Here is a 27,772-nt window from a genome sequence, read left to right as displayed (position 1 = left end):
CATTAGGCCTAAATATTTATTTATTTATTTATTTATTTATTTATTTATTTATTTATTTAGGGTTAAATATGCATTCAGACGGTACAAAAGATGTGCAATTTATGCAATGTGAGAGACAGTATCTAAGGCCTCAGTTCTGAGGAGATAAACACCGAGGCGTTATGTTTTTATGGTACTGTTCCAATTGCACTCTGAGTTCCCTTTTTTCACGGTTCAGCGGTCTATAGAGGCTCAAGGGAAGCGCGCGTTCCCCCCTCCTCGGCCCTGATTGGTCAGCAGCGCGCAGGAGCCTCTCCGTTCATACGCGCTCTTCTGCTCACGCGCCTCCTCACATGTAACTACTGTCATCAATGGCAAAAGCGCTCGCGCAGAAGGGACTAATTATTTTCCATTTGGAGGATAATTAAAGCGAGTGATTAGAGTAACGACGGGTGAGTAGAAAAAAACAAAAAAAACAAAACAAATATTGCGTTACTAAATGCGTCATATTATTCGTGCAGGTCTGGTGCGCACTGATGATTTGTTCAGAGTCTTATTTAGAGAATCGTTTACTAATGAAATAAATGTCATTTATATGATGCAATGCGTTCTGCGTGTCCGGTGGTGCTGAGCACGCGCACGTGCTGACAGAGAATCCCGCAGGTCGGGTACGTGATGAATAACACGAGGGACACCGAGTGTGGAACGTTAGAGGCTCCCGGGTTCGTGCACAGTGCGTGTGCAAGGAAAAAGCCGGTGGAGTCGTTTAACAGTCGTGCAGAGCTTCGGGTCGCGTAATTGGCTGCAGATGCGGAATTCACTGCTCGTTTAGGAATGAGAGAAACGCAGTTGGGAGAGTTTATGAGGCGAGTCTGAGGTCCTCTGCAGGAATAAACAGGGCGCTTTATACCAACGTTCAGTCGTGTATTACGCGCTCAGCTTCAGGCGCGCGCTCAGCTATCAGAATCGGTTTATTACGTGCAGTGAAATCGGATGGACTTTTACACATTAACATATTCTTCTGTGTCAGCTAGACTGTCTGTAGTACATATAATGAGGCATCCTAGTGATGTTAGTGTATAGAATTTAGAGTTTGGCATTACAGAGCCAGTTATGCCCAAATATTGGTTTGTTTGTTTGTTAGTTTGTTTGTTTGCTTTCTGTTTTATGAACTGACTAAATAAATAAATAAATAGGCCAGTTATTGTTTGTTTGTTTGTTTGTTTGTTTGATTGTTTGTTTGCTCGTTAGTTTGCTTTCTGTTTTGGGAACTGACTAAATAAATAAATAAATAATAATAATAAATAAATAGGCCGGTTATTGTTTGTTTGCTTGTTTGTTTGCTTGTTTGATTGTTTGTTTGCTCGTAAGTTTGCTTTCTGTTTTGGGAACTGACTAAATAAATAAATAGCTCAGCTTTTGTTTGTTTGTTTGTTTCTTATTTGTTTAATCCACTTCCCCATTGATTGATGGTTTTTTTATTTCTTGTGTGTGTGTGTGTGTTCTATTTATAATCTATTTTTTAAACTTCTCGACTTCTTTAAACCGACGTCCTATTTATTTACATTAATTGAAACTTCTTTTTTCTTTGGGCCTAGATTTAGATTTGTTTGCATTAGCCTAAAATTCGTCTGGGTTATTTCCGCATGCACGGTCATCATTCCAGTCATCATTTCCATTAGAAAGTGTCTCCTCACTAAACTCTGCTCCCCATCACATCTAACCCGTTCTGCCTGTAACGTCTGCCAGCTGTTTATATTGCTGATGTATAGGTTTCCCTTTAAAATGAAATTTAGATGGTGTTATTGTGCGGACAGTTTCCTGTTGTTTGCTTTGTGTCCCTGTACTGATGTACTGGGTTTAATAGTAATTGCGCGCTGAAGGCAACGCAGAAGCCACCGGCCCCGAGCTGCCCTTTCACCCGGGACTTTATAAGCTGCACTTATTAGAGCAAAAAGTGTTTCAACATGTGCAGGAGGAAGGCCAAGGGAGGAAGGGCCTCTCTGTTTTACATCTGACTTATTTACTGAAATTAGAAAATAGTTTTAATGACTAGTCCTAGTTATTGCTAAGAAATGTTACTAGAATAATAATAATAATAATAATAATAATAATAATAATAATAATAATAAAAGTTTAAGCCCACTTACTAAATAAACCTGTGGTTCCCGTTTTATTATTATTTTCCTTTAAATCGATTTTGAACAGAAAAGAGCACAAGGTAGTTGCTGGGGGTTTTATATCCCACTGTCACCCACAAAGCTGATAATATTTAAATGATGTCCGTCATGACTACAGGAAAAGCCATTCCATAGCTCTCCTTAAGGAGCAACGCAGCAGGATATCAGAGGAGAGAAATAAATTCATGCTTAATAAAGTCTAGAAATATCCAGCAGTTTTCTAACAGATTCTTTTCAACATATAGCAAAGGGGAAATTATTATTTTATTTTTATTTTTATTATTGCCTACTGCTATTAGACTATGCAAATACAATTTAATAAAGATTATTATTATTATTATTATTATTATTATTATTATTATTATTATTATTATTATTATTATTATTATTATATATCTCCTCAGGGGCTGTGAAGGGAAAGTCACCCATTTTTGGCCCTTTGTCCAATGACAATGTTTCAGACTGTCCCTGACACTTCATCATATGTCAAGGTAAGACATTATGGCACTTGTAAAAAGTACATATACTGATTTTATGTATATTGTAAGCAGTGTGTTTTATGGGAGTTATGTATTGAATGCAGCTTTATTGAATGATGTGCTTTGGGCTCTGTCCAACAAACCATCAGCTCCACCTGCACACCAATGTTAGAGTGCAGGGCTTTTGTTCATGTTGACACTGAAGGATGTTTTGTTATTCCACTGACTGAAAAGGAGAGGGTCTGACCTATTCTTAGGTCATTTATTGTAATGTTATTCTATTTGACACAATGTGGGTTTTCACCCCCCTGGTCCTCTGAAGATGCAAACATCGCCAATGGAACACATCTGGCTGTCACACTGCAAAAGCCACAAACTCTGATGAAATGAAGGCCCTGTTTGTAGAAATAGTATTTAGAGATGAAACCTGCCTGAGAATTCTCCTGGAAGTGCTGCTGTTTATGTACAGTATCATGCACTCCTGCAGACCTTTATATTATTTATTTATTTATTTATTGTTTCAAACCAAAGCCATTATTTAACCTATAGTCAATATCTTAAAAAACATGGGTATTTGGTAAATGCATTCCTAAAAGATTACCGTGCTGTTGTTTATTCCCCGAGGTACAGCAAGGCACACTGCCATTTCCAAAGTTGTATTTATGACAAAAGTAGCACTATAGCACGCAATAAGCCTCATATATCAAAAAGCCTCTGGGCGCTCACGTGCACCATGAAAATGAAATATCGGGCCTGGCAAAGTCATTCATTATATCTTTACAATCAGCATACTTTCCAGGTCCCACTTGTTATGGTACGAAGACTTATTGCCCCCTTTGCATAAGGGACCTTTTCATGCAGACGCCACGTTTGTGTTGCTCCTTTTCACAGTGCGTGGAAGGCCAGAGTGCCACGAACAGTCCGCCATTTGTTTGAGAAACTGAAATGTTGGAGGAAAATTTCTACTTTCTTAATCCAGCTTTCCCCCTTTCAGACTTAATAACAAATAGCACTGAAAGAAGGGCCTGTATAAACACTAGCTAATAGGATGCCATTAGATCAGTCCTTTAAAGCAGAACTGAGCTATGAGTAAAGATGCATAGAGACAATTTAAGAAATTGAAAGCAGTTTATTTGAAATTAAATATGTTAATCACGTTTAATCCTTGTGACACACCCCCATTCTTGATCATGTAGGCTATGATTATTAGCCTAAGTGAAAAGTTTTTTTAGGCACTTCAGTACTTCTGTATTTTGTACACGCAGAGAGCTTTGCTGACACATTACGTAGCTCTATACCAGTTGAAGTCTGAGCTGTACAGGTCTGCACCGATGCGAATGTGGCCCAGGCGCGGTTGAAGACCAGTGTTAAAGAAATATTCGACTCCACTCGAGCGAAGCCACTGCGTAACTGCGGTTTTGTTTGGTTAAGGCCAGGCGAGACTTGAGCTTTCCAATAAAAATAAATCTCAAATTAATTATAGCCCCAAGCAAGGGGGCCAGACAGTTTGCGCTTATGTGCAGCAGTCTGAACTCTCTCTCTCTCTCTCTCTCTCTCTCTCTCTCTCTATCTCTCTGTCTCTCTCTATCTCTCTCTCTCTCTCCCCTCTCTTTCTCTCTTTCTCTCTCTTTCACTATTTCTCTCTGTCTTTGCATGAGACTAGAAGTTTGAAGCCTAATGAACAATCTGAGAAACTCGATCCTCAGGGGTAGCGTCACGGTTAAGATAATATAGCTGAAACCTTTGTCACAAAAAACTTAATTCAGAGCCTCTCTCTGTCTCCCTCTCTCTCTGTCTCTCTCTCTCTCTCTTTCTGCCTGCAGAGAGAATACTATAATAAAAATGCATTTTGTAATCACCCTAAATAAATAGGTAAAGAATTAAACCCCAGGATTGAGTTGTGGGATGCAGGCAGTAATATTTCATTCCTTTTATTCCATGGTGAATTGGGACCATTTACCATTTTTCTTTATTAATAAACAACATGGCTTATGTTTTATCCATCTATAGTCAGGTTTTAATGTTTTGGAATGCTTGTAAGACAAGTTCATTTCTGTAATCACTTGTAGTATAGCAGCTGTAAACTGTCTCTTCCTCATCACTTTGTCATGTAACTGAGAAGACATACTGTAAAGTCCTCTGACATTCACATTGGAAAACTTACAGAACTGTTACAAAGCAGTGAAACTGGTGACTCCTTCCATAAATGTTGAACAAACATCGCCATACACACAAATATCACATACACAGATCTGTGTGTTTTTATTTTTTAAATACCATGTTTTTTATTTCATTTTTTTTAGATTCATTATCAGCCTTATGTTGAGTGGAGGGTCTGATATTTAGTTACTGTATAATGAGTGCAGTAATATATAAAACTATGAATTGAGTTACACCTGGATCTATTGTCAGAGCTGCTTTTAGAAGTAATTATTCGGAATCAAGAACTTCAGTACATTTAATTTGTGCTATAGCGTGCTTATTTGAATAAATAAAAGATGGCAAAGAAGAAAAAAAAGACGATAAAGGAAAGGTCATTATATTATTAGATAGTTATAGGCTATAAAGAAAAGCAATTAGTTTCTCATACAGAGATTCCTGCATGCTTATAGTCTCGAGGTCATGTTCTTAGTGTTTGTGGGTGTCTAGAGTAACCAGTTCCAAACTGCAAACCTGATCGACAGATCCCTCCCAATTCAGTGCTTTTCCAATGGCACAGAGCAGCACTTCTTCCCCCAGTTTGTGGTTGGAGGGAATGGCTGGCTGTCAGGCTGTGGTGCTGCTCCAGATGTTTTGCTCCATTCTATGTAAACGAACGTGCATCTGTTTACTGGGCCACAAAGCATGTTTGTTACTGCTGAGCAAGTGGCATGCTGGGAGAAATGCCCAACAAATTTAAAGCTGGACTACATAATGTGATTATACTTGTTTATAGATTAAAATCCAAATTTGTTTTATACTTTAAAATTAATAAGTATTTTTCACAAGGGTGAAATAATCCGACATGCATTTTTTTAAAGCTTAGTGCATGATTACGTATTTTATATTACCTCAAATATTAAAAATACAAAAAAAATTGCTGTTCGTGTAGTGTTATTTATATTTCAATTGGCCTGTTTTATTAAAAAAAATTTAATTGGACGTATAGTTTATTAGTTCTGTAACCAGTTGAGTGAGTTATTAGTCTATCTGTGTTTTAATAAACTACTTCTATACTAATTACGGTACATTTATGTACTTTGAATCTTTTTAAAGGTGCATTATCTTCATATGAGTATGCTGCTTAATGGTACAAAAGATAAGAATATCACCCCAGAGTCTAGGAAAGGTATTTTTTTTTTTTTTTTTTTACTGCAACTGTAGAGAGGGACCGTTCCTGCTTTTGTTCTTTTTTTTATTAAAGACTGTCTGGCAGAACATTTCTTATTGGTTTTAATTAAAAGATTGCTGAACACTGCACAGAGGCATGTTTCATTCATCTGATACTTACAATAGTGACAGTTTCCATCCTGGCTACAAAAATCTGTCACAATTACGTGCTATCTGTCAGTCTAGGAGTTATGGTTTATAGAAAAAAAAAAAGATGGATCTGGGCAAAATACTATAGGTCTTTCTGGCTTTACACCAAAGGAAACTGATGTTTGCCAAAAAAGAAATGGGTTTGGATAAAAAGGTGGTTTATCAGAATAAAAGTAGGAACAGTGCTGTTTTGTTCGCTGAAAGTTGAAGGCGCCTCGACTTTAAATGGTTAAACAAGGTGTCTCCCTTAATTAGGGCGAGCTGCGCAGGCCCCCGGGGCAGAGGAAAGCCTTGACCCCTAGCAGGATCCAGATGTGCTTGTCTCGAGGGGAGCTCTCCCCTTCCCCCAAGACCCCCAAGTCGCGAGCAGACAGGCCGTTTGACTCAGACTCGGGCTTGCTCCCTCGGGCATGCTGTTTGGTTGGGGATGGGGGGGTGAAGGGGTCTGGAGGTCCGGGGTCTGGTCACGAATTGCGCATACTCAGTGTGTTAAATCCGATCGGCATTAAATTGGTGTAATTGATAAAATGAAAAGAAAAAAAAAACTTAACAATATAGCCTACACATTGCACCGTTCGTGTTCTTTTTTAACTTTATGTAATATAATTTAGCTGGTATATTAACATACCATAGTAATATACTGACTTTCAGAATATCACCACATACCACACAGCCATTTAGTCATATGGCATCGTTTAACCGATCTACCAGAGACACAATAATAAAGTTAGAAATGAAAAGAACTGATCCAAGTCTGCTATCATTCATCCTGCGTGCGTGTGCAGTTCGTGTAGAAATACGCAGAGCAGTTGGATTTGCAGTCGCCTCCGCGCGCGCGCACGTGCAGTGCAGACCGCGGCAGTGACGGGTCCGAGCGGCGCGCCGCCTCCTAGGGTTTGTGGGATTTCTCTAAATCTCTGGACATCTCGGGGAGACACTGCACAGCTCAGAGAACTGAGGGGAAGAAAGCACTATACGCGAGCGCAGGTAGTCACTTTTTCTGTTGATATCTGCGGAAAGTGAAAAGATAGGTGTTCAACTAACTGCATGCAATGTGGATTTCTGCTACATTAAGGTCTGTGCATCAGAGTGAATGGATCTCTAAGAACCTTTTGAGTGGCAATTATAAAAAAAAAAAAAAAAAAGTATTGAAGTCTCCATGCAATCTATATATAATCCAGTTTTGGGATTATTACAATAACAAGTTTTTTTTCCCACTGAGACTGATGTGTTGCTTAAAAATGCGTCACACATAAAGAGCTGGCGTCCATCCCGTAAATATTTCCCAGCCAAAAACATTTAGCAGAGGAAAGAAACTCTATTGTGTTCGCGTCTTATCTCCTCGGGACAAGTATCCTGCTTTTCGGGGGCCGCGATGAAGGCAGGGCTAGCAGTGACACGCGCACACACACACACACACACACACACACATACACACACACACACAGACGGCTTCCCTTCTCGAGCGCAGTGACTTCATTTCCCAAATGTAGAGGGGGGAAAAAGCAAAACCCCATCGGGTTAAAGTGTCTCCGCCGCGTACCGGGGCTTGGAAGTCGTTCAGGCGCGTGTCATGTATGGAATGTTGTCGGGTTCGACTGGACCTTACACAAAATGGACGGAACTATTAAGGTAAGGCCGGTGGATGGCGGGGTTTGTGCGCTGGTTGCTCCGGGTGCGTACTCTCCTTTCATTCCGAGAGCTCGCAAAACTTCTGCGTAACGTCCCCGAAAGCAGACGGCCAGATTTCCTACGGCTTTCCTCATTCAAGTTTCCTTTTCCTTTTCTCCAAAATCTTGTTGGAGAGAAGAAAAAAACGCACATGGGTTAGGAGGTGGACACATTCGGCGACATTCAGATGGAATCCATACACGCACACGCAAAAAAAAAAAAAAAAAGTTTATAGACGCACATCTGGGACGTAATAAAACCGGGACCTTTTTTGTTTAAATATATTTATATATTCCAATGCTAATACAGCATGGATTGGCAGATAATTCGCGATGCTTTGGTGTTTAATTGCCTGATGAGCTTGTGTGGAGGTTGTGTGGTATTGCGCCGTTAGTGTTTTGTATAAATCATAAAGCGGAGGTTCCATATGTGGCGCAGAGCCCGGGCTCCAACAGCGAGCCCACCCACTACAGCCAGCGCGCACAGATGGTTTTAATTAATATATTATTAATTAGAGAAACTAAAGACTGCTTTCTTCGTTGTGTTTTGGTTTGAACTGAACAGAAGTAAAATATTCCTATTTACATATTACCCCTTCTTAATAGGTGGCAGTAAAGAACAAAGGTCAAACGAAATGAATAAATGAAATTTTTTTTTTTTTTTTAGTTTATTGCTTTCTATAATTTCTATATTTTAATTTAATTGCACTTTTAGATATTCTAATAACAGATTTATTATAATGCCGATACCAGGTTTCGTTTTTAATACACGTATTCAGTATAAATCATTTAAACAAAATGATGTAAGTTGCTTTTTATTTTATTATTATTATTTTTTTAAGTAGTTAAAAAAATTCTTTCTACAGAAAGCACCGCTGGGTAAAATGACGCAAAGGGTAAATAAGCTGCGTTACTTCTAGGTGCTTTAACTGTATTCAGGTTTGCAATTAAGAGGAGAGAAGAATCAGGAAAGTGTATCTACGTGTGCTGTTTGATTTCCCCTCATTGTGGTCATATTAGTGGCTTTGGGTGTGGTAAATGTGTGTGATGGGTGTGTGAAAATCTAGAGATTTGACCTTTTATATTTTGTCTCTTAAATCTTATTTTTTTTATGAAGCATGTAGAAAAGTTTCTGGTCATTTTTTTGCATGCAAATGAAATGTCTAAACTGTACAGTGTTCTGTACAATGAAACTAAATGATGGTAATAATTATGTTGATTGTAAGTATTATTATTATTATTATTATTATTATTATTATTATTATTATTATTATTATTAAGAGCATTTGAGTAATTCATCTGAAGTAAAATATATTTGCCCTTTTTGCTGCACCATGTTTGATTGAGTATTAACTGTAGGCATATACACCATGACCCATCATAAGGAAGGCGTCTCTGCCAATGGGGGTTTCCTGTTCTACACAATCTGGTTTCCTGTCAGGTTTCCTTTCCCTTCTTAAACAAAAGACTGGAACGCACACTGTATCACCACCTTGCATAGCACAGAATGGGAACAAGCCCATCCCAGTCTAATGTCATGATGCATCTGGCTTCAGAGTCCAGAGGTATCCCACACTTAAGCTCTTCTCAGACACAGGAATTACCCAGACTGTCAGTCTTGGGTGAAAATTCAAACCTTTTTTTTCTTCCTGTCTGAGTCTCCAGTTGTGAAAAGAAATGCTGTGGGTGCTCCTTGCAGTCCATTTCTAAAGAGCAGGCCTGTGGTTCTGCGTGGATGAAGTGAGCTATGTAGGCATAGCTAATTTATGGTCTGAAGAAAACACCACTTTTGTGAGCATTTTAACCCTGTTGTAATGAAAACCTTGGTTCCATGCCCCAGCCTTGTTGAGATCACCCGTCTGTATAAATGTAGGAATGCTGCATTTTGCCATTGGTACGTGTGTGTGTGCGTGTGTGTGTATGTGTGTAGAATTAGATTTTCCTATTTTTAAAACCCCTCTGTAATCTTGGGAAAGCCTGACTGCCAATCATGAATTATATGGTGCAGTCTGATATGTCTCAGCATAAGTAGTGCACAGCAGTCAGAATGGTCCTTATCTGGCACCATCATAGCATTCTTTCACTGTGTCATACTTATCCTTCACCAGCTCCACTGCTGTTGGTCTCTCTGATAGTGTCCACAGATGCTGCATCGGCTTTGCCAGTCAAAATTATGGCGCCTGACAAGAAGCTGAAAAAGCCAATGAGAAAAAGACGACTTCTCGATAGAGGCAGGCTGATTATGTGAGACGACTACTCTGAAGTAATCGCAGCAAACTGTTCTGATCTGGGCTTTGGGTTGGTTACATTGAGCTTAGCCCATTCAGTGTGATAGCAAAGATATCACTCACAGATGTAAAATATTAGTGGGATTCGTTAATTGTCTTGTTCCTTATTTATTTTTTTATAATTATTTTTATTTAGAATATACAGTGAGTATCTACAGTGCAAAGGCTCAACATTAACAGGTGCAGGTCTTGGCAAGTGTTTGAATGGAGCTGAAGGAAATGTGTTCTATTGTGTTGGCTCACACAGTGAACAAAGTTTAGAAAAAAGAAAAATAGAAAAAAGGAGAGGAAATGGAGGGGGAGCCACTAAAAGATGTGAATGAAACATGAACGTTTCTGTATGACTGAATAAAGAGTGTTATTTACAATAATGTTGATGGGCAGAATGAAAGCACTATGAGCACCCACTCATGTAGACGCCGTAAGTCTCTGGAGAGGCCTGTCTACTCCGTTTGTTTTCTTTAATAAAGTTACATCACCCCAGCTGAGCTCCTGCAATGAGGTTAAATGTAGAAGCGACCTCCGACTAGTTACCGTGGATCTGTTTTGACTTTCCAACCCGCTTGTGTTTCAGTCATGAACAGGACAAAGAGGCAAGATTACATTCTGTAATAGATTTTTTTTTTTTTAGTTTGAAATCCTGGCTTGATATTGACATTCTCCCAAATCTGTTTCTGAGCACTTTAGAAAACCGTTTGAACATTCTGAAAAAATGATTGACTTTTTTTTTTTAAGTTGTCCTTTCAGTAATACATTGGCTTTGTGATGATTGAAACATATTGAAATGATTAATTTTTCTATGTCCTGCAGAAATATGAGGCAGGCTTTACCGCTGTGTGTTTGAACATAATCTACTCCTATTCATAAAGCCACTGAATCTAATTCATGATCATGTTCATGTTGCTTCCTCCAGGAGGCGCTATCAGTGGTGAGTGAAGACCAGTCTCTATTTGAGCCTCCCTACGCATCTGCTGCCCCTCTACCCAAAACAGACATGACAGCATCTAGCACACAGGATTACGGACAGCAGCACAAGATTAATCCCATACAGCCTCAACAGGAGTGGATCAATCAGCCGGCCCGCATTAACGTAAAACGCGAATACGACCACCTCAACGGAACCAGGTGTGGATTTGAATCAGAAAAAAATGGTTCATCAAATTCTTCATACAATCTAGTTTTTAGTAAGCGCCATTTCCGGCGTTAATAACGAAGTCAGGGACATGTATTTCTTTCTCAAACGCAACGCCCATTTAAACTTTTTCAATGAAAAGTGATGACTTATTGGTACTGGGACCGTAACTCACAATCACTAGTCTAGTGTAATTAAGTTTCGATTTAAAGACACATCCAGTCAAAGCTTGAGTAACTTTATATGACGTTATTATGATGAAGTATTTTCCTATTAAGCATGTCACACTCATATTTTCAGAGAATCCCCTGTGGACTGCAGCGTGGGGAAATGCAATAAGCTGGTGAGCAGCTCAGACACGTCGCAGATGGGTTACGGAGGCTACATGGATGAGAAGAGTGCCCCGCCCCCTAACATGACCACCAACGAGAGGAGAGTCATAGTTCCAGCAGGTACATCAACGTCACAGAAAGCATGCCTGGATTTCAATGACTTTTTTTTTATAAGTCTGCATGAAATGTACAGAGTGTATATGTTGTTCCTTGGATGATGAGGATCTGATTCTGAGGTTAGAGCATGAATCGGCACTTCATGGTGCTGTGTGATAAAGCCTCAAGTACGTGCACACGAGCATACGGCTATGGCTGAAAGGCACGACCGCAGAACTGGCAGACATAAAAACACGACTCTGGCATTAATATTCATTCATCCATTTTCTGGAGCTGCATTATTTGTTTTTTTTATCCAGATTTTAAGAAATACAAAGATCAAAGCTACATTTATGCAACCAATTGCAGATCAGGTTGATATATCTAGTAAAATGTCCAGCTTAATTGGTTATAGAAGGATTTTGACTTTCTTTCTAAGAGCTGAAACACACACACACACAAACACACACACACACACAAACAAAACTATGCCAGACCACTTAGTGTGTAAGTCACCTAAAAATCTGTAATATGTAATGGCTTTGAAGTGGTGCAACAGGATGAATGGACGCTACAACCATCCATGAGTGGTGTGACCTCAAGTATGCACAGCAGTGCAGTTAGTACTGTTCCTTAAGCATGTTCAGCTGTATCGTAACCTACTGTAACATCAGCAGCAGCTTGAAAAGATTCATCTCATGGAGGAATCATGTGCACCCTTCCTGGCTGGGATATTTGGGTGAAAATAGAGTAAAAAAAAACATTTAATTATACATAGCCAGTATCATTGACTAACAAGCTGAAGACACTCTTTTCCAGATCCTTCTCTGTGGTCCCCGGATCATGTACGGCAGTGGCTGGACTGGGCTGTAAAAGAGTACGGCCTTCTAGAAATCGACACAGCCATGTTCCAGAACACGGATGGCAAGGAACTGTGTAAGATGAGCAAAGAGGATTTCCTGAGACTCACCACTGTGTATAATGCTGAAGTCCTGCTCTCACATCTTAATTACCTCAGGGAAAGTAAGTGGGCTTCTCTGCTTTTCTACTTCTTCTGATTAATGATGACGCTACCTGTCTACCTGTAGAGACTCGCAGCGTGTTCTCTTTTTTTTTCCATTTAAATTAGATTTAGAATGCAATTTTGCCACAAAGAGAAATCTGGATGTAGATTTAATGAGCAAACCAGAGGTGATGATGTCAAGGACAAGCTCCTTGAGATAACATGAGGAAAAAGAAGAAACCTTAGGAATCAAAAGGGAACACAGAAATCATGATAGTATACAGGTGCAGAAATGTAAAGTCAATGGTAACAAGTGTGTGGAAAGGATATTTTGGATGAGCAGAGTTTGAACCCTTGGTTGAGTCTTTGATTATAACAGCACCAAATCCAAAGAAACGTATGAAATGTATTTTTCTTATTTATGTTGAATAATATTTATTGCGATCCCTTTGAAACACAAAGTAATAGAGTTTAGGTTATCCGGTTCAGCATATTGGGCATTAGCTGATATGGTGTCATTTCTGAGCGAGTATGACAGGGCTTGTAGTCAAATATAATGCCTGCCATCTGAAATCGCTAACCACTTGAAATACAATAGAGGCCTGAACATTAAAGTGCTGCTTTGAACTCAGGAGCACATTACTGATAGAAAACAGCGCTGATAGAAAAGCAAAGTAAATCATATGGTAATATCAAATGTCCTGATTCAGTTCATATTTCTGCCAGAATAGAGGCTAAACACATTGTTTGACTTGTGGCCAGGGCATAGACACTGATGTCAATTTACAACACTGTCACCTGCTAAATCGTTTTCTCATAGTCAAATTATTGAAAATAGTCCCAAGACACATTTAAGGCAAAGCAAGTAAGAATTAATGAGGTGTTGAGAAACCAAACTAAAAAAAAAGTAATAGAGTCATAATTGTACAGCATTTGGCAGTGAGTTGAGTTGTTGGACGAAGAAATAGCAATACACAAAATTTAGCCGTAATAATGACGTTATTCAATATGGTCTATCAATTGCAATCTGAAAAGAATTTGCTATCCCTTATTAAGGCTTAATGAATTTCTTTTCTACACGATGAGGTACTACGATTTGAATGGGGGGGCGATGTTTTTGCCACAACTAGGCAGCTTTCTCTTAACTTCTGTCTAGTGGATAATACATAAAAGATTGATTTAACACGTTCAACCATGCAGTCAGAGCTCTGTTCTTCCATTTAATAGTTTTCAACTCAGAGAGTGTCCATTCCTGGCTGTTCTCATCCCCATAACTCCTCAGGACAGCCACGTTTTGCTTGGCAGAACTGCCACGACCATGAAGAATTTTGATAACTATCCCAACCAAATTTACTCCCCTTCTGTGTGCCCTCAGCCATGGGCAGGCCTAGACGAGACCCAGGTGCATGGCCTCCGGAGCCTGCCAGGCGAGGCAAGGCTCTGGACTGCACGAGAAAGTTTATCCCTAATTTACAATGGAGGCAGTCTGCCTCATTCCTCTTCCAAGGGCTTTCTTACATTATAGCTCTCCATGTTTTGGCAGAGTTCCTTTTGTGGCTTTTACCCCCAACCCCAATTGGTCGATGTAATCTATAAGCAGCACGTTGCAGGGGTGGTGCATCTGTGTGTGGGATGTCATCTGGACCACGTTGACAAACTCGCTTGATGTCCAAATCCGTTCAATCTGATCGTTCCAAGTTCAGATAAAAGCACAGGGCATAGATTGGTTTAAAAAAAAAAAAAAAAAAAAAAGGCAGCGCATCCTGAGGGTTAGCTGAGCATCCTCCAAAAGGTCAGGCCCCAGTGGTGTTGGCCCAAAATGGGATGAGAGAAACAGCTGGCCCATCCCAACATTATGACAGCAGCTCAGCTCCAAGGCGGGTGGAGTCCTGGTGCTTAAAAGCAGCCATTCTAAAAAAAAAAAAGAAATAAAAAAAATAAAAATAAAACGGGCCAATAGACTGAGCAGTGTGAGGTAATGGGAACTTAATTTCGTGGGTGTCAACAGTTTGTGCGGCTAGCCGAGCCAAGGGCCTGCGTACGGATCGAGCATAACGGAGGCATTGTGAGCTGCAGGGCAGAGCATTCTCAGGATGCTTTTTTCCCTTCTCAGGAGATCCTGCCGTTTGGAGTTTTCATTAAGGACGGTTGCTGCAGGACTGATCCTTAGCTTAAGCGTGGGCCATTGTGGATCTGCCTGAAACTGCTTTTGATTTTGCCTTGTGTACTTTGGAAGGTGAAGAAATGGTTGCGAATCCTCCGCTCGGCAATTTGAATTGCCTTGGCTGCAGTCCTGAGCAAAAAAAAACCGATGTGAATAAGAGCGATTACCCTGTGCCAAAGCTCTCTTTTGCCTTAATTTACTTCCTTGAGGCACAGAGAAGTTAGTGACATTGTCTGTTCAAGTGTGTGTACACTGTTACATTGTGTTGCTTGTAGGTATGTTCTAGTGTGATTCAAGATCGCTATTGATAGTGTACACATGGCTGTGAGTGTGTGTATGTGTGTGTATTTGCCAGGGTGTGTCTGACTCCCAGACCCTTGAGATATGGACCATAAGCTAATCGTTTTTCCGCTCGAAACACAAACAAACACAGTCACAGACAAATAAGGAATCTGTCCAGAACTTTCTGGTTCCCTTGGTATATGCACAGACACCATTAAGTGCTTAAGCTACTACAGTCTGTAAGGTGTCTCCTGGAGCTGAGAGCACACTGTATAGTTATCCTTAACACATATGTGTACGTGTTCAGTTATGTTTATTGAGAGTTTGATTAACATTCCAACGTGCCATTAGGTTTAAACACAACAGAGCAGAGTAGGGTCACCACTCCTCCAGCCTCAGGCCACACTGCTAGAACAGCTTTGCCTCTGCTGACTCATACACACAGGCGCATACACAAACATCTTTATACTTAGCAGACACGCACATGAATTCAAATATTGAGACACAAGAGAGTGCACATGCATGCATACATTCACATAAACAGATGCAGTCCAGGAAATCTAAACACAGACTCCATCACCAGGCCTTGACTCTAATCTGGATCTCATGGAAAGCAGATTGAATCTATTGCTGCATGCACTGATGCTGGAGGCTGCTAGTGCATATTGGAGTAAAGTAGTGCGGCATGTTGCTGCATTATTCCGGTTTTGCCGTTGGTCACTTATCCAGATTTTTGTATGCGATTGCCGCCCACTCACCAATGTGCTTTCAATTTGGCCACAATTTGAGAATTTGTTTAAATTACAGCCAAGAGTGGAGCGGAGGTGAACCGCTAGTATTGTCTCGGCTTCCTCAGAACAATCAGCAGGCACAACGGTGTATGTTAGAGCACCAGAGATAGGGTGTGTGAATGTGTGTGTGTGATTACATATATTACACCCACAGTGAAGGTAGTAACAGGAAGGACACACTGCTGAGACAAACCCAGTGTCCAGCATTCTAAGGCCTTGATAGTTTACACAAGCCATAAACATGTGTGCAGCTTTCTGCTCTCTCGGTTTTTCTCTCCTTCTTTTTTATTTCTTTCTCTTGTTGAATTATATTGAACTGCCTACTTACATTAACCAGCTGTTGCTAAATTGTGAAAACTGTGAATGTTTCTTTTATCTATCTGTTAGTGCAAACGAATACCAACAGAACGCTGCGCCTAAATCGATCTGAATCTAGAGAACTGTGCCAAAAGAGAACTGATTCCCAGCAGCAATAAGGAAAAAGAGAGAAAAGAAAATAATTAAGGAGTTATGATGAGTTACTACTGAGACTGATTTCCAGAGACAGTATCCAGAAACAGTCCATACGCATAGACTCACAGCAAACAATTCTAGAATTCAAAAAGATCCAGAAAATTCTATAGCAGTCTATGTACAGATGAACCCAAGTAAAAGTCTATTCTTTGCACACATTTTGTATTGAATCCGTATTTTTATACTCACCGCAATTAGTGTGTCAGCGGGAAAAAATAAATCGGTAGGTCTGAGCTTTTTTATGTTGTTCTCTAATGGAACATTTTTATATATGTATGTAGTAAAATATCATGTTTCTGATAAAACATGGTCGAGGCTGTCTGGGATTTGACCGCAAAAAGACAGAGGAGCTGATTAAAGTTTTGAAAGAAATAAGGAAGAACCCACTAGCTAATTTGTTTAGAAATGTATATGACATATTCAATTCAATTCAATTTAATTCAATTTACTTGTATAGCACATTTAACAATTTACATTGTCTTAAAGAGGCTTTACATAAGTACAGAAACAGAATAAAATGTTAACGTTATCTCTATCTCTAACACAGATAGATAGATAGATAGATAGATAGATAGATAGATAGATAGATAGATAGATAGATAGATAGATAGATAGATAGGATCAAAAGCAGTTGGTTCTGCTGCTGCTGCTGATGATGATGAGGATGATGATGATGATGATGATGATGATGATGATGATGATGATGATAATGATGTATTTCTGTAGTTTTCAAGTAGAGTAGAATTGATACCGGACTCAACAACGTGCATAGTGTAAATGTTCACACTGCTTGCGACGCTGCTCGTGACGAGTTCCATACAGGCGTAAAAAACAGAATTCTTTTTTTTAAAGAATTCCCATGTGAAAATGCTGGAAAATTGGTTGTTTTGCCAGCTGTAATTACAGAACCTTTCACTTAAAAATGCAACATGGTACAGCATCACACTGAACAGACACCGTCATATTATTTCTGTTTATTGTACCTCTCCTTGTTTGTGTAATAATTTACAGTCTAAAAGCTTTGCTCTGCTGATGCACATTGCATCCAATCTTAATTTTGTAGATTGTTTATTCATTGAGTTACCGCTTTATCCTGGTCAGCTTCACGGTGGATTCTGAGCCCAGCTCAGGAAGACTGGGCGTAAGGCAGGAATAAACCCAGTACAGATGCCCTCACGGATAACACTGTAGATTATCATTTTAATTATATTTCAGAATGGATGGAATAGTAAATTGTGTCATTTGGAAGGATAATAAAAGCAGGATTAAGCAGCATTTTGCTAGACTTGAGTAACACAGTCCATAGTGGTGGGAATTGTGAATGGACAGAAGACAGAAGGCTAAAAACAGAAATGTTTTCAGTCTGAATTAGTCTTTAGGTCTTACAGCAGTCTGTGTTGCACTTTATCTATTTCTCTATCTCTCTTTCTCTCTCTCTCTCTCTCTCTCTCTCTCTCTCTCTCTCTCTCTCTCTCTCTCTCTCTCTCTCCCTGTGTCTTGCCCACGGCAATGTGGGGGTTTATTTTTCTTTTGGGGCAGCAGTGTTTGATTGCTGCATGGGGATCGCACCCTACACAATGGCTGCCCTGTTCTGGGGTCCACAGTGCTGGGGTGAGGGGCCTGGAGGTTAAAATATGTGTGTGAAGTCTCCTCATCTCCCCCCCGTAAGACACACACGTTCTCAGAATCTTCATCTGCTTGAACACCCGAACTTTATCCTCAATATCATCAAATATAATCTTATTGCTTTTTATGTCATTTCTGCTATTCAAAAAAGCCGGCGCTCAAATACCACATACAAAAAAACACTGATCAATAAGAGTACATTTTTTAAATCCTTGGATTTGGATTGATATATTACTTGCGAGGAATTGTCTGAAATGCAATTTAGAAATGTGAAAAACCGTTTTGTTTTATTGAGAAAACAAGCCCAAAGCAACACCCACTTATGAGTAATTACACAGTACTTACCCTGTTATTACACATTAATAAACTCACCAGCCCCCTCCACAGTTTGGCTTTAAAGTCATGAATTTGGTCCATGTCTTTTAATAGTTTATTCTATTATATCTTGCAGGTAGCTCATCACTATCATACACCACACCATCTCACACTGACCAGTCTCCACGTCTGGCTGCCAAAGAAGGTAGGATCAATTGACACTCTTTACTGCTTTGCTTCTTTGCCCGGCAGCTTACATTCAAAAGACAAACATAACATTTGGCTCTATTTAACAATTTTTTTTTTTCTTAAAGCTGAGTGTACATTTTTTCATAGGCCAAACTGAATCATTAATATGTAGTGACAACTACAAAACACCATAAAAGGCAAAGCTCACAGAGTTGAAAATGATGACTAAATGGCAAATAGTAGTGGGGGTGGGGTTCTGAGATGTGCGTTTGTGTGTGTGTGTGTGTGTGTGTGTGTGTGTGTGTCTGTGTGTGTGTCTGTGTGTGTGTGTGTGCTTGAGTGCGTGCGTGAGTGTGTGTGTATACAGATTTAAAAAAAGTTCACATTGACCATATAAATCTCAGGAGATTTTATAGGATCCGAATGAACTGAATATCACCTTTCCTGTTATTAATAAATTTGTATTCAGTTTAATATACAAAGCCGAAGATTAGATTAATATCTCATAGAAACAGTTACAGGTGAATGTAATGCATGAACTACAGTATGAACCCAAAGACAATCATTTCCGTAGCAATACCTGCAGATGTTAAAGGACTAGAGGGTGATATAACCGATCAGTGAGCTCTCGGTCTCTCTTTCTGTCTGATTGCGTGTACAATGGCCGAGGCCCGGACGCTCAGCAGGTGCTGTTTTTGTTCTTTGTAAATAAAGAAGCGTGGCAGTCGAGTCTGCCATTCAGCCTCCACCTGAATGTGAAGTACAGGCCGAGGACCTTTTACAGAGAGGAGAATTAGCAAGACAAAAGGCACGTGCCTCGGTTCCCAAAGGCAACGGTGAGAGAGAGGGATGGAGAGAGACTGAATGACAGGAACAGATATGGACTTGAGAGACAGGTGTCATAGGCCCCAATAGAAGAGGATAGAATATGATGTGAGTGAATGGTTTGCATTTGTGTGATTTTGAATGCTGAAAGTCTTTACCACAATAACAACACAGAACCGCTTAGATTAAATGGGCTGTTGTGTTCCCTCGAGTGTCTTTAGTAGTTTTAGTACAATATTAGTTTTAGATTTTGTGATGGTTTGATGAAGAGCGATGGATCGGTTTAGTCTGTATGCATCATGCTTTTTGTGGTTATTAGTGTCTTCAAGGCAGCTGCGGGAGCTAGTTTGCTCTTATTATTATAGTTTTTTATTGCTCTTTAAGAAAATAAGAGGCTGTAATCAACATTTGTGGCTTTATATATTTTCCTAGAATTATTGTAATTGCAGGTCTAAATGAATCAAAGTGATCTAGCAAACATACACAGTACAGATACATTATAGTCTTGTGTTTTGTGTCAGTAGTCATTTATTGTACCGTTAATCAGTTTGTTGTGCATCCTGACTGACCTCATTGTCAAGGTCTCTGTGAACAGTTGAGTTAATGAATTCTACTTAGAAATATTACGTTACAGGGTTTTATAGAGGACAAGCAGAAGAATCGTTAATGGTTCCGCATTTAATATTTGTGCTGCATGTAGTTTGGAGCTTGTTGATTTAAATTGTGTCACTCAGTATAAAATGCTCTTTTGGTGGAAATGTTCTATGATGCTGTTTTGTTTTTCTCAAAAAAAAAAAAAAAAAAATTGTATATTTGCACAAAGTAAATGTTTGAGAGGTTGTAAATATTTAAGATTAGGATGAGGGCCAGACTTAAGATTTGGAGCTTTGTTTAAAGCTGGAAATAAAATGCAGGAATCTTGCTTGTTTATATTCCAGCGTAAAGATATAACATATCTGAACCGGATATTTTGAGAGTGTGTTCTAATTTGATATTTGATTCAAAGTACATTTTGGCAAAAAAAATATCTAATGAGTGAGTTTTCTTCACAGCAATTTGCCATTTTATAGTTATATTTAATGTTGGTTCTAGAGCGAAAAAAAAGTTGCTCGCTAAATACACGCAACCTGTGTATGTGAAGTGTCTACTATAAGTGTTAGTTGCTAAATAAAAAACATTCGAATAAGTACATTAATATAAACTTGTGAACTGTCTGTAAAGTAATGGCTTTAGAGAACATCTTCTGACCAATCAGTATTGAGAGTTCATGAGTGCCATTATTGTACAATGTCTTATTGTAAATACTTTTGAGTGCCTCACGTCAAAGACAAGCAAACCCCGATGACAAAAGACAGTAGACCTGCCCGTGAAATGAATCTCACAATAAAGAGCTTGTGTTATGGCTATGATACCCTCTGGATATGCTTTCTCATGCCTGTAATAACACTGATATCTTATAGGTCCTGACAGCAGTGGTATCTCACTAAGTCCAGAAAAGTGTCTGTCTTGATAAGTGCCTGAGGAAACGCAGTCTATCTAAACCATGCTGAGGTCTCTCTAAACCCGTCATTAGAGCTATTAGTACAAACATCACTGGTGATTAGATAGTAACAAAGAGACCATATGAACTTTGACCTATAGGAATATGGTAGCCATCATTTATTGTATCGTGCATCGTCTGTATATCTGTATCCTACAGTGAAATTATTGTTATTATTAATTACGGCGGCTTAGCGGATGCCCCGAACCTCTGCATTTGTGGTTTAATTCCTGCCTCCACCCAGTGATCAGAGTTTACATGTTCTTCCCATTCTTCAAGGATTTATTCCTCTGGGCACTCAGGATTCCTCCCCTAGTTTAAAGACATGTGTGTTAGGCAGAATGTGTGCGATTGTGCCCTGTGATAAGTTGGCACCTCAGTCCTCTGGGATAAGCTCCAGGTTCCTCATGACCCTGAGTAGGATAAAAATAATTTAATAATAACGTAAGGCTCTTGTACTAATAATGACTGTAATAGGCGATATAATTGAGTTCCTGTTTTTAATCTTTTTTATGAATGCTTTCTAATTTAATTGCTGTGACATTTTTGATACAATTGATTAGCTTTAATACAAAAAATAAGTATAGTTACAAAAATAACTATGCATAACCTAAAATTTTACATTTTTCCACAAAAGAAGTCCTTTTTTATTAGGATAGGATAATGTATTGTAAATACATTTCATAATGTATTGTGAACAGAAATGTGAATTATTACTTGTTTTATTTTTTCATGAACGTAAGGTCATTGACGTCCTTCTCGGAGAAAACGTTTAACCATTAATGTCAACCTTTGACAGAAAACTAGAGCATTGTACAAGAATTTAAATTCTTATGCTTTCAAGAATTTAACGTATAAAAATAGACAGAATTATTTCCTTCATGTTTTTTTTTTTTTTTTTTTTTTTTTTTTTAGGAGAATCTAAAATGAAATGAAATGAGTACACATTGTACAATTAAAGTATAAAATATACAAAAGAACAGATGTCAGTAAGTTAAGTGTTTCTGGTTTGAATGAATGGGTTACAGACACAAAAGATTATAAATCACATATGTATCTGCTTATAGGCCATTGTGTGTGTGTGTGTGTGTGTGTGTGTGTGTGTGTGTGTGTGTGTGTGTGTGTGTGTGTGTGTGTGTGTGTGTGTGTGTGTGTGTGTGTGTGTGTGTGTGTGTGTGTGTGTGTGTGTGTGTGTTTGTGTGTGTTTAGCAGTTTGCCCAGCATCATTCTTATTATGCTTTAGTGAATCAGATCTAAATTCCCTAAAGGCCTCATGACATATTTCTCCAGTCGTCATTCATGATAATCATTGCGTTAGTCATTTAAATACTTTATTAATAGTGCACAATTTTTAAATTCTTTCTTCAGAACTGCGAGACAGCATACAGGGTTACACAACATTGGTAATACAGTGAATATGGGACATTTTTTGGTGACTACACAGTGCTGAGTGAAGTTGTGGTAGTCTAGATGGCTGGCTAGTTTTGTAATGACTAAGTTTTCAACACACTGCAGTCTGGTCTCTGAGGAACCACCACACCCAGAGTAGCACAGCAGAGATGAACAAAGTGAGCACAGTGGGAAAGTACAGTGAGAAATTTGCAGCTCATGTTTAGACTGTTTCATTATCTTTTACAATGCTGTTAAGTGCAAAATGTCAAGCAACCTTCTCTGGAGCAAGATGTCTCACATTTTATCCTGTTTGAATTAGGAGTAAATTGGCAGCAGGAACCTCTCAGTTCTCCAGTGTTCAAGCTTTGAGAGCTTAGCGAGGAATCATTGCTGGTCTTTCCTTGGCTATATTTTAAGTCAAGTCTACCTCCAACTCTTGGGCCTATCAGACAGTAGCAACGTCCACCGCCACTGTTTTCTTTTCAAATTCCGACGGCGTATTTCGTCTGCTCGCTCTCTTGTCTTTTTCCCTCTCTTTCACTCTCTCTTTTTCTCCCTTACTCATTCCCTACTGGATTGTGGGCCTTCTCCTGGAAGGAGGTAGACTGGTGTGTGTTTTTTCACAGTTGGGAGGGTGAAAAAAGCGAGGGAAAAAGGGGGCCAGGAAAACAAAGAGAGGTTGTGTGTGCAGGCTCAGCAAGCAGGAAACGTAACTCTCTCAGGACTCGCTCCCTCCTTCTCTCTGTCCTTCTTTCCCCTGTTGGACCAGGACTTGTACCAGATTACTCTAGAGACAAAGATAAACACGAGGATATTGAGACTTGAGTAGGAAAGAACTGTAATGAATATTAGTAAGAGCGATGAATAATAATTACTGTGAAACAGCAATGGAACATTGAGTCGGTTTCAACATTACACGTAACTGGTAGTCTATGTCAATAAAATAAAAGTACTGTATTACATCAACTGATGCTCATCAGTTTTTTTTTTCTTGATCTTTGCTTGGAGCCATACATTTTTTGGGTGAAACATTCTTTAATAACTCGTTTATGCTTATGTATATGCTTATTCAGCTTGTCTGCCAGATTCAGAAAGCCTTCCGAAGCTGGGTCACCATCCCTCAGTTTTGTTTTTGCTCAGGAATGTTGGCTGAAGATGTGTTGTGATTTTGAAAGAAGTGGGCCGTTTAGTTTTGTTAACTCATTCCAAGCCAAACGTTTACTTTGTTTTCAGTAGTTAATGTATTTTAGACCCACCCAGGATAGGGGTAAGATCTCCAGAAGATGGCAGTGCTGGATCATTCTAACCAGCAGAGCAGTATTTATATACATTCCTTATCCGAATCCTTGTGGAGTAACAATCAAGTCTGAGTTTTTGAGTGTGGTTTTTGAGTTTTGTGAGTGAGAGATACAGATAACGGTTAAATTGCTCTGGAGTCGCTATGATACCGCTTACGCTGCAGAAATTAAAAAAAAATATAAATAAAATTTGTTTCAGATTGATGTGAAGGATGATTATTACCCTTTAAAAAAGCTTGTAATTTTATTACACTTCAACTGTGCCATTGATGCATTGCAGAGATCCAAATTTTCCAAATCCACAGTCTCGTGTCTGAGATTTCGCATGAGTGCTATCAGTCTTTGTACATTTTTGTGGCCTCACTACTATGTCTTGGTCAAAATATATGCAACTCGATGCCGAAAGCAATCAGTCACTTCATCATTAAGGCCAGAAGGGCAGCCGGACTGTCTGAAGAATGGGGATAATAATTAGCAGTGATAGCTGGCTAATTTCCGTGCGGGACAGAAGGAACAGCATTATGCTTCAAGGCACAATGAGACAGTTTTAGAACTACATATGAGAATGCTATGTCTGTCTAAAACATCCATGGGAAATATACAAGCGTCTCCTTGATTTCCTGCTGTCTGATGTTTTGTTTTTTTCCCTCTTCACTCCATTTCCCTTCTGCCCCATATCCAGGTTATGCCTTAAAATAAACCATAAAACAGAAACCCTATAACATTTATAGCTTAAATTAATTACTTCTGTTACATTGGTGAAAATATCGATAACGGAAAATTTGATCTCACAAAATCACCGATTGTTTCAAGAGCAGGATTCGCATCAATGCAAATCCTTTCATTGTGGGTTTTCTGTCTGAGTGTCTCTGTGTTTTTAAAATCTGGCCACTCGTCTGAAATCTGCTTAAGTATAATTTATGGTAGTCTTTTGGCCATGCTGCGAGCCAGATAAAACCACATACATTTAGCCAGAGCTATATATCTTCTCAAAGATTTCTCTTCTTCGTTCATTCATTTCAATAAGAAAGTTTAAACTATTATATCTATTTTATCAGTAGGGATGTGAAGGCCCTGGTTAAATAAAACGGTGTGTTTAATGGAAAAAACTAATTATCTATACATCTAGTATTTGAGAGAGAGCACATTATATCTAATACACTTACAGTAAATAGTTAAAGTATTAGAAGTTAACTGAAATTACGTCTGTTCTCCTCAGACGCCTCATATGATGCTGTACGGAGGACAGGCTGGTCAAACAACATGCACAGTGGTAAAGGTGAGTAAGAGAAACACTGGGGTTTCTAGAGTCTTTTGCAATTTTTTTTTTTGGAGGAGAATATAACATAAAATAATATTTGTTGTATGAAGTGATCTTTGGAACGGAGGACGGACGATTAAGGATTCAGTTCTAGGATTTGTCGCTCGAATGCTGTTCCAAACACTTATTAATGCGACCAGTTCTGTTTCAGTGATGCGATCAGCTGCTAGTTCTGTTTTCAACTCAATGTGTAAGCTCATCCTCTCATCTTCTCTCCCAGGCTCCCCTACTGTGGTCTCACAGAATGTATCTAAGAGCACTGAACAAACCAGGCCTCAGCCAGGTAACAAAAACTGCATCCACGCAGACAATTAACAATCATGCAGCACCAATGGAGAACGTAAGTAAGCTACTTAATTCTGAAATGTGGCCTAAAATACTTCTTGTTTGGTTCCTCAGATCCGTATCAGATCTTAGGACCCACAAGCAGTCGTCTTGCCAATCCAGGTAAAAAAAAGATAATGTTGGTTATTGTAGCTAAAACAAAATGTAGGATTTGCTTACTTTATCAGTCTCTAGCTCAACACTCCGGTGCAGCTAACCGATTGCACTAGCATCATTTTTTAACTGTGTCTGTATCTGTGTATACATTTCCAGGCTCAGGTCAGATCCAACTGTGGCAGTTCCTCTTGGAGCTTCTATCCGACAGCGCCAACGCTAGCTGTATCACGTGGGAAGGCACAAACGGCGAGTTTAAAATGACCGACCCCGACGAGGTCGCGCGGCGCTGGGGAGAGCGCAAGAGCAAGCCCAACATGAACTATGACAAGCTGAGCCGTGCGCTGCGCTACTACTATGACAAAAACATCATGACCAAGGTGCACGGCAAGCGATACGCCTACAAGTTTGACTTCCATGGCATCGCTCAAGCGCTGCAGCCCCACCCCACTGAGTCTACCATGTACAAGTATCCGTCTGAATTGGCCTATGTGCCTTCTTACCACGCTCACCAGCAGAAGGTCAACTTCGTCCCACCACACCCACCTTCCATGCCCGTCACGTCATCCAATTTTTTTGGCCCTTCTAACCCTTATTGGAGCTCCCCTACGGCAGGTATCTACCCCAGTGCCAGTGTGCCCAGACATCCCAACACTCATATGCCCTCACACCTGGGTAGTTACTACTAAATCCAGTCAGCCACATGCCAACCAAAAGCTGCACTCAAAAGGAGGGCAAAAATTGAAAAAGAAAAAAAATGACAATTTATAAAAATGAAGGAGAATCAGGGCTAAATTCACTAAAGCAAGGATCTGGATGAAGAAAAAAGAAAAAAGGAAGGAGGAAGAATGAACCAAAAACTGGATGTTGCATTGATCCACTTCAAAATGGAGTACTACTTATTCACAGGACAAGTAACTGTTTAGTTTTTGTTTATGTCTGTTTGTCTAGAGTGTGTTTTTGTTTTGCATATGTTTTTGCATCTTTCTACCCCTGTAAAAAGTATAGGCCAAAGCGTCCCCTCGACACACATGTACCTCCCCAATATGGAGACAAACCCTCCAAAATTCCACAGCTGTAAATGGTCTTGGTGTGCAAATGTGAAACGTCTCCAGTCCCATTATTGGGGTACATCCTATGCCATGCTAGAGTTTAGACAACCAATATAGCACAAGAGATCATGGATGAAAAGACAAATCAAGAATCACTGTGACACTGTGACAACATTCTCTGCTAATACAGATCGTTTTAATATTCCGATGCTTCAATAAGACGGGGTCTGGTCATCTATCTGTTTTGTTCACGGACCCCTCTAAAAGTCAGCTAATTACAACTAACAAAATCGCATCACAAGAGGGATATCTGGCAGCAATGAAAAAAAATATGTATACACGGCAACTGGAAGGTTCAGGTTCAACCGTCTGTCTTACTCTTCCTACTAACTGGAATTCTGAAACATTGGCCGTAGCTGAGGAAAACAAGTGTAGGTTTGCACAGAGTTTTGTCCGTGTCAGTCACCACAATCCCAAAAGTAACATTCCCAGCAGTTCTGTCTTGCCAGGAATATTCTATTGGCTAGCCAAAGTGTCGATCAGCAAATACAATCAGAGAATTAACGTTCCTATGAAGTCGGAAAGTCAATAAAAGGCTGACAGATTCCTATGAGTTTCATTGTAATGTAGCACTCCACAGGCGAAAGATGATCACCTGCCAACGGCTCGTGGTTGGTCTTGTGAAAAGCAATCAAACATTGTCAAAGACTACCGTGCAGTATTTAAAGCCAAACCACAGAGTCAGTGCTGATGTGAAAACAGCCTGTGAAAAAGACAATCAATTTTTAATCCACTTAGTGTTCATTTTCGAAAGCAGCCCAAAGTGGTTCTACTTTCACCGCTGTACCTCACTGTGTTTATAAGGTTAGACATGTATTTGTATCTTATTTGCCATTAACAATTCAATCAGCTATAGCTCATCTCACAAACATTACTTAAACGTCATTACATGTTAAAATGATGTTCCTGAACACAGTAACTTTGTTTTTATGAAGTTGAAGTCATTACCTGAAGCTACTTAAATCACTGAACAGCTGAATGTGGACATTATGCAAAGTACCTCTTATACAAATTGAATGAATTAAACAAGTTAACATTTAAAACAACACAAAAGTTTGAAACCAGTGTGATCCTCAGATTCGCGAACGCTGTGCGTTTGTCAGACCTATTTGCTATTATTTTTTAATCAACGGTCAACTAGGCATTAAAAGCATCTTACTGTATAAATTATGCAGAGTTATTTTCATATGTGACAGTATTAAAAGATCAAGAGAATGAATACGAGTTGACCTCGGTCAAATGCAAACTTTTTTAAGCCGGTGTTGAAGGTAGTATGTACAGCATTAGT

At 39.3% G+C, this 27,772-nt stretch overlaps 1 protein-coding gene across 4 annotated transcripts; it reads left to right on the top strand.

The window, feature by feature from the left end:
* Window positions 1-296: 296 nt before the first annotated feature.
* fli1 (Fli-1 proto-oncogene, ETS transcription factor) lies at window positions 297-26,239 on the top strand. 4 transcript variants are annotated; one of them, XM_060878293.1, is made up of 10 exons: window positions 297-431; window positions 2,564-2,650; window positions 11,029-11,240; window positions 11,548-11,699; window positions 12,495-12,698; window positions 18,506-18,574; window positions 24,833-24,892; window positions 25,155-25,217; window positions 25,334-25,381; window positions 25,532-26,239. In XM_060878293.1, exons 2-10 carry the CDS (start codon window positions 2,606-2,608, stop codon window positions 26,059-26,061), a joined length of 1,383 nt encoding a protein of 460 aa, XP_060734276.1. In that variant the 5' UTR covers window positions 297-431; window positions 2,564-2,605; the 3' UTR covers window positions 26,062-26,239. The 4 variants fall into 4 exon arrangements, with proteins under 4 accessions (XP_060734276.1, XP_060734278.1, XP_060734280.1 ...); XM_060878295.1 differs by lacking the exon at window positions 18,506-18,574; XM_060878297.1 differs by lacking the exons at window positions 297-431; window positions 2,564-2,650 and adding an exon at window positions 7,014-7,144.
* The last annotated feature ends 1,533 nt before the right edge of the window (window positions 26,240-27,772 follow it).

Source organism: Tachysurus vachellii, chromosome 9, assembly GCF_030014155.1.
Source record: "Tachysurus vachellii isolate PV-2020 chromosome 9, HZAU_Pvac_v1, whole genome shotgun sequence".
Classification (NCBI taxonomy): domain Eukaryota; kingdom Metazoa; phylum Chordata; class Actinopteri; order Siluriformes; family Bagridae; genus Tachysurus; species Tachysurus vachellii.
Note: the sequence above shows the minus strand (reverse complement) of the source record. Positions and strands in the feature narration are given on the sequence as shown.